Raw genomic sequence first — 7304 nt, forward strand, 5'->3', positions numbered from 1 at the left:
CAGTCCCCAGGGAGGGCGCCTGGCCCCGCTCACTTTGCTGGGTGCCAAGTGCCCCCGGGTTCAGCTCCAGCGGACCCAGAAAGTCGCTCGCCTCCAAACCCAGGCGTCCTCCTGACTAGGAACACATCCCCCGGTGTAGACAAACCTCATGCAGCCCGATCTCTCCACTGTCCCACCTGAAGGTCAGCCCAGAGGGCCACCGCCACCCCCGGCAGGACCTTTGGGAGGACCTGCGATGCCCCAGGGGAGTCCTGCGGGTGGGGGCCTGGGAGGGGCCCTCCTCCCAAGGGAGTTTCCTGGCCCCTGAGGGCCAGCAGTTCCGGCCCTGAGGTGGGGCTCCCCGAAGCCCTGCCTCCCACACCCCGCCACCCCCCAACCCCACCCCAAGCAGAGTTTCCAGCCACTGGAGGCTGAGCAAAGCTGCGCGCTCGGGCACTGTCTTCCAGCGCCCAGGGCCGAGGGGGAGGCCGGGAGGCCAGACGTCAGGTGAGAGTGTGTGGAGGCCGGGTGGGCCTGCCGCCCCCCGAAGTCCGGGGGAATCCTGTTCTTCTGGACGGAGGTCCACAGAAACTTTGTTTCCGGGAAGAATCAAGCATTCCAGTTAGACCAAAGGTGGAGGGGTCAGTCAGCGCAACTTCGGTAGGTGCCCGGCCCCAGGTTGACAGGGAGGCCCTCCCCCAGGGACGGCGGGCGTGCCCCACTGGGGGAGGACACAGCGTGGAGCCCAGCGTCGCTCCTGCGGGTCCCAGGGCCCGGAGTGACGGGGAAGGCTTCCTGGAGGAGGGGGCTCGCTCAGGTCTCCGAGGCCAAGCAGGATGGGGAGGGGGCGGCAGTGGGAAGGTCATGGAGCAGGAGGAAAGCTTGGCAGCTGGGGGAGCAAACGGACCTGTGCCGGGAGGTGGGGAGGAGGATGCACACTGCCCGGAGGGAGAGAGCAGGGTGGCCTGCAGGGAGCCATGGAGGAGGTGGCGGGGGCTGAGACGCCGCTGAGACACCAGCCCCCGCTTCCTGGGAAAAGCGGCCTCAGCACCCGGAGATTTTCCCCAGCAGGGCCGCAGAAGGTACACTCCAGGAGGAACTTCCTGCCTCCTGAGTGGCTGGTCGGGGGTTGGGGGGGGGCACTGCCCAGGCAGAGAGGGCATCCAGAGGCCGATGCGGGGACAGGGAGGGCTGAGCAGGGCCCATGGGGCCGCCCCTGGGCCACCTGCCCTCCTGGGGCCCCCGCAAGCGCACCCCAGGACCCCAGGCCTGGACACAGGCTGGCGGCCCAGCCCGGCCGGTGGAGCTGACGGCGCCACCTGGTGGCCGCACGCAGGCCGGAACCTTAACCACCGCGGGAACCGGGCAGTCCAGGGGGACCCTGAGCCTGCCCAGGCCTCAGGGCCCCCATCGCTCGTGGCCGGTGTGCCCAGGGGCCCGCAGTCCTCTCGGGTCTGCTCCCAGGCCCCTCTTGTGGTTCTGGGACTCCCCTTTCTTCAAATCCCGGCGGTTCGAGGTCCATGGCTCTCCGGTCAAACAGGAGGAGGACACCAGCCAAGCGGGGTGCGGGGAGGGCACACGCATGAACACTCACGAGTATGCACATGCACCCACACACACACACAGGTACACACACAGATGGGAATTCTGGGCTGACAATGACCACCAACCCCGTATTCTCAACCATGAGAATCACGAAGGAAGCTGTTTTAACCCCAGGACGCACTTTGGCTCTGACATTTCAGCAGGTAAAGGTGGGCTTTCAGCCCCACGTGGGAGCTGGGACTCCACGTCGACCGCAGGGCTGCTCCAGGGGCCTGCAGGCCTGCGGGCCTGCGGCTCTGGCCAGCCCACCCAGGGCACTCCACCAGCCGGCACAGGAGTGGTCAGAGGGGCCACCCGGTCCTGTGAGCACCCCGAGCGCCCCTACACTCCACCACCAGGGCCTCACCAGTGGCCCCCCAGCCAGGACCGGCTCCACAACTGTGGGGCTCACGCAGGGCTCGTGCGGCCTCTTGCTCCACACCTGAGCTCACCAAGCTGGCAGCGGCGGGAATTAGAGCAAGCCCGGCCTCCGCTCTGAGCCCCGGCTGGCCTGACGTCCCCTCCTCATGTGGGTGGCTCCCGGGGGCTGGGGCCTGCCCGCTGCGGTTGGACAGCTCTTGTGGGGATGAGACAGGCGCATTCGGGGGGAAGGGGAGACAGCCAGGCTGTGCAGCAGGACCCCCGCGGACAGGACACCCTGCTTTGACTGTGGCCCCTCCTTCAACAGGTTGGGCCGGTGCTGGCAGGGGGTGCTGAGACTGTTAGATCTCGGTGGGGCCCTCTTCCGACCTTGCCCGCACTTTGCAGCAGGGTGGGTGGGGGGCATGGTAGTGTGAGGTCCAGCTCTGATGCCTGCCTGTTTCTGGGGGGCTGGGGCTGGGCTGGGTCCTATGACGAGGCCGCCGGTGCCCCCGGAGGAGGGGAGCCCAGGACAAGCTGTTGCGGGGAGACTCTCATGGCCTGAGGTCTCAGTGTGCGGGCTGTGGAGGTCCCTGTGGGGGTCCCTGTGGGCGTGCTCCTCCTGAATGGTGGGCTGTGCCGGCCCCGCCCTCCACCCCCCAGCAGCAGAGCTGCTGAAGGGTCGGGGACAGGTAGGCGGGCAGGAATGCCGGCCGCGCCCGGCTGCACCCTGCCCTGCCTGCCCCCACCTCGCTGTGCCCCTCGTGGCACCTCCTTTGGCTCAGAGGAGCCCCTGCTGACCCTGGGGGTCCGAGCCCCACTCCCACCCCTCCTGCACCCCGTGATCCTAGCACAGCCCCGGCCCCCCGTTTGCTCTGGGGCTGGTGACCCACAATTGAACACGCTCCGCCGTGTCACCAGCAAACCGTGGTGGGCTCAAGGGAGCCAGGGCCCAGGGAGAGTGGCCAGGTGGGAAGGGGCTTCCTGGAGGAAGGCGGTGGAAGGCTCTCGGGAGGCCGGTGGGGGCAGGGTTGGGCTGCCCAGGCTGGGCCTGCTTGGTGGGGCTGGGGAGGGGGTGGTGGCCGGAAGGCTGGGCCCACAGGGGCGAAGCCAGCTCTTTGGCCAGGGCCCAGAGCCTCCCTCCACCTGGCGCCGCTCGGAACGCTCGCCCTGGCCACCCCAGACAGCCTCCGTGCCCGGGCAGACCGAGCTGGCTGCTGCTGGGCAGATGGGATGGTGGGCAAGGTCCCCATGGGTCACCCTCATGAGTGACCTGACCGCCCCGGCCATTTGCTCCAAGGCAGCGGGACCAGGAGATGGGGCACCCTCCAGACACCCACAGTGCCCGCACCCCGGTGGGCACCACAGCCACTCCTGGGCTCACACCGGACCTCGCTACCCCTATCCCCTGTGAGTCTGGGGGCCTGTGGGGGACAGTGCAGACGGCCCAGGGGGTGGGGGGCGGTCACTGTCCACAGTGGCATCTCAGGCCGTCTCTGCGCCACCCCAGGGCTCCGCTGGGCTCTCGTGGCCTCTGCCATCGTAGCGGGCGTCCTCCTCACATCCTGCCTGCTCTGCACCATCTGCTGCTGCCGCCGTGGGCGCCACAGGAAGAGGCCCAGAGACAAGGAGGCTGTGGTCCTGGGCACCACCGGGCTCACCACCACCACCCACCTGGTGAGAGGCGGGCACCCAGCTCCCTGTGGGCCAGGGCCGGGGCAGCTCCGCCCCCAGGGTGGTCTGGTCTGCCTAGGGCAGAGGCGGGGGCCTTCCCCGCAGGGGAGGTGACCAACAAAGGTGTGAGGGGGCTCGGGCCACGGGGAGCCACAGAGGTTCCGGAGGAAGGCCGTGGCCTGAGAGGTGGATTGGGGGGCATGACGGCCAGTCTCACAGGGCCGAGAGAAGGGTGGCCTTCTAGTGGCCTGGAGGTCTGCTCCGCCATGGACCTGCTGCCTGTGGGGCGAGGGCTCCGATGGGCACAGGGTGCCCACACAGCGGTCAGCATTCTCGTGACGCCACTCAGGTGCAGCCGGAGTTGGGTAACGTGGCATCTGGACCTGCGGGTGCCCAGCAGTGGGGCGCCTGCAGCTGTCCCTGGAGTATGACTCTGGAAGCCAGGAGGTAAGGGGGTCCCAGAGGATGCGTGGGATTTTGGAGGGGTGACGAGTGAAGGGCGGGCGCCCAGTGCTGGGTGGCGCAGGGCTGACCGGGGAGGGGCCCCTGGCTGCTAGATCAGGGTGGGCCTCAAGCAGGCTGCGGACCTGAGGCCCGGGACCCCGGGCGGCACGGCGGACCCCTATGCCCGCCTGAGCCTGTCCCCGGACGCCGGGCGCACACATGAGACAAAGGTGCACCCTGGCACGCTGTGCCCCGTGTTCGAGGAGACCTGCTCCTTGCACGTGAGTCCGGGCTGGCCCGGGGGGCTGGGCGGGGTGGCCGGGCGGCTCTGCCGAGCTGCCCAGGACCTCCCTGCGAGTGCTGCTCCTGGCACAGGCGCCTCTCCCAGCACGGGACGCTGGGCACGCTCAAGCTGCCACTGGGCTCCATGGCCCTGCAGCACGTGCTGGAGCTCTGGCGCCCGCTGGGCCCACCCGCCGCGGCCGAGGTGAGCCCGCCTGCCCCCGGCTCCCACCCTCCCACCCGGCTCCGCGTGCTGGGGGGCAGCTGAGGTCCTCTCGTGCCACCCGCAGCCTGAGCAGACCGAGGAGCTCTGCTTCTCGCTCCGCTACGTGCCCGGCTCCGGCCGGCTGACCGTGGTCGTGCTGGAGGCCCGAGGCCTGAGCCCGGCGCTGGCAGGTGAGAGCTGGACCCACCGCTCCACGTGGACAGAGGAAACCCAGGGCTCAGCCCTCAGACCTGGGAGGCCCTCTGACCCCTTTCGCTCTCCCAGACCCCTACGTGAAGGTCCAGCTCCTGCTGAACCAGAGAAAGTGGAAGAAGAGAAAGACATCGGCCAGGAAGGGCACGGCCACCCCTTACTACAACGAGGCCTTCACCTTCCTCGTGCCCTTCAGCCAGATCCAGGTGGGCTGCCTGGAGGAGGGGGCGGTGGGGGGGCGGTACCTCACTCAGGGCCAGACTGACCACTGTCTCTCTCCCCTTCCTCCCACACCTCTGCCTGCTTCTACCCAGAGCGTGGATCTGGTGCTGGCCGTCTGGGCCCGGGGCCCACAGCTGCGGCCCCAGCCTGTCGCAAGGTGCTGCTGGACTCCCAGCACTGGGCAGACATGCTGGCCCAGGCCCGGCGGCCAGTCGCCCAGTGGCACCGCCTGCAGCCAGCCAGGGAGGTGGGCCAGGCCCGGCCTTGAGTCCCGCCTGCGTCCGCCCTTGCTCGGCTGCTGAGGGCAGCCCTGGGCCTGGGTCTCCCCGCGCGCGCTGCCCCAGGGCCCGCCGTAATAAACGCCTCCCCCCTGCATCATGTGTCCTTCCTGAACTCCGCAGGCATGGCAGGGTCAGGGGCTCCTGACACCGTCACGGCCCCTCCCGTGGACAGGGAGAGGGTCTCCTCTCATGGCTCAGCCAGGCCTTGAGGCCTCTGACTGGCACCTGACAGCTGAGTGAGGGCAAAGGGGCCCCTCCAGGCCCACGGGGAAGATCCAGGAGATGGGGCCCCCATCTGTGACTAGACAGTTAGAGCTGGGCCCCTGGGGACACACTGGGCAAGAGGCAGACGTTTGGGGGTGGTGACAGTGGGCGGAGGGAACCCCAATTCCTGGGGCCACCCCAGTCTCCCACAAAGCCCCCAAACTGACGACGGTGGTGCGAGGCCTCCCCTGCACGCGCAGCAGGGGGCAGTAGTCGCCTGCAGAAGCCACCCTGGGGCCTTTGGGGGCTCAGCCTGGCCCAGAAAGCAGCTCTAATCCCCACACATCTGGACGGCTTTAGCTTTCCCTGACCCTCCCCATGGCCGAGAACCCCCAGCTCAGAGGATGCCAAGTCATGGTCGTCCGGATGCCTCTGCTGGGTGGGGGCCAGGGCTGGGGGCCGCAGGCCCAGGGCCGGGGTGAGGAGGGTAGAGCTGGGCCTGCCTGAGCAGCCAGGCGGGCCCTGGGCTCCTTCGGGTCAGGGAGAGGTTCCCAGGCGGGTGGCGCCGAAATCCTGAGTTTGAAGGACATATTCTGAGCAGTGCGGGGAGCCAGCCCAGGGGCAGGGTGGTCGGGCAAGGCTACACGTCCATCTGGGGCCTCCCGTCCTGTTCTGGGAGGAAGGTGGGATCCAGCCCCTGGAGGGCAGTCCCCCAACCCTAAGCCCAGAGCCCCTAGTGCTGCTGCAGGCCCCAGAGGCCGTGTCTGGGGTCCGGCCTTGCCCCAGGCCAGCCTGAGGCAGGGAGCACGTGAGCAGCTCTTGCCCAAGCCGCCCACTGGGCTAGAGGGGACTGTGGGCAGCAGAGTGTGAGCAGGCTGCTGTTTCCCGGGGGCCCAGAAGCCTGGGGAAGCCGAGGGGCCCCAGAGAGGACCCTGAATCTGGGCAGACGGGGCTGGGCCGGAGTGACCCCTCGGCTGACCTCTGAGCCGGCACCATGGCTGCTGAGGCCGTCACGCTGTCCTCAGGCTCCTTGCAAGATACGAGGGAGGCAACTCGAAGTCGTCACCTCGCCCTAAATAGACCAACCCAGCCTCAGCACCCCCTCCCAAGACTTCTTGGCCTGGATGGCGGCGGCGGCGGCGGCTGGGCCAGGCCAGGCGGCTGGGCAGGTGGGGAGGTCCCTGTGCCCCCATTGGTCTGAGGAGGACTCCATGCCCTTTCTGAGCGGGGGCCCAGCCCGGGGGAGGCCATTTATAGCCCTCCCCTGGACCCACCAGCCCGACTCGCCACTGCCGGCCTGACCTCGGTCCCAGCACTGCTGCCCAGACGCGAGGTGAGGCCGGCCCGGCCCGCCGAGGCCAGCACGGGCGTGTCTGGGGCGCGCTCGCAGAGGGACTTCTCCAGGGCCAGGGTGGGGGTCCGGGGTCTGAGGGCTTCTGCAGAGCAGAGGGCTGCAGGGAGATGCCTCTGGAGGGGGCTGGCGTGGCATGGGGTCCTGGACGGCACGGTGACAGCCAGGCCTCAGCTGTGGGCTGTGGGAAGGGGACTTCACAGTGTGAGGGACCCCAGGCCCTGCCGGGGGGCAGCATCTTGTATGCACTTGGGCCAGAAGCCGAAGGAGCAGAGTTAAAAATAACCGGCGGCTCAGGCGGCCACCTGTGCTGGCCAGACCCACCCTCCCGTGGGGACAGCTGCAGCAACTCCAGGCCCGCGGGGACATTTCGGGCACACTTTCTCCTCTTACTGCCCACCCACCTCCCCGCCCTGGGGAATTCCAAGACGTGGCCCTGAAGGAGGTGGGGGTGGGGGGCGGGTTGGTGCTCTCCTGGCCCCACTGGGTATAGGGCAGGCGGGCA

The 7304-nt window shown here is 68.9% G+C and overlaps 1 protein-coding gene across 1 annotated transcript; it reads left to right on the top strand.

Moving 5' to 3' along the window:
• The first annotated feature begins 505 nt into the window (after positions 1 to 505).
• SYT8 (synaptotagmin 8) lies at positions 506 to 5338 on the top strand. Its single transcript, XM_086383845.1, is given in 12 exon segments — positions 506 to 639; positions 3224 to 3333; positions 3434 to 3600; positions 3947 to 4001; positions 4004 to 4044; positions 4155 to 4366; positions 4368 to 4409; positions 4411 to 4528; positions 4614 to 4719; positions 4814 to 4947; positions 5056 to 5113; positions 5116 to 5338. Coding segments are annotated over 11 exon segments (1143 nt in total). The 5' UTR covers positions 506 to 639; positions 3224 to 3239; the 3' UTR covers positions 5232 to 5338.
• Positions 5339 to 7304: the final 1966 nt, after the last annotated feature.

Source organism: Bos grunniens, chromosome 29 (assembly GCF_055505025.1).
Source record: "Bos grunniens cultivar Pamir isolate PY7600 chromosome 29, Bosgru_T2T1.0, whole genome shotgun sequence".
Lineage (NCBI taxonomy): Eukaryota > Metazoa > Chordata > Mammalia > Artiodactyla > Bovidae > Bos > Bos grunniens.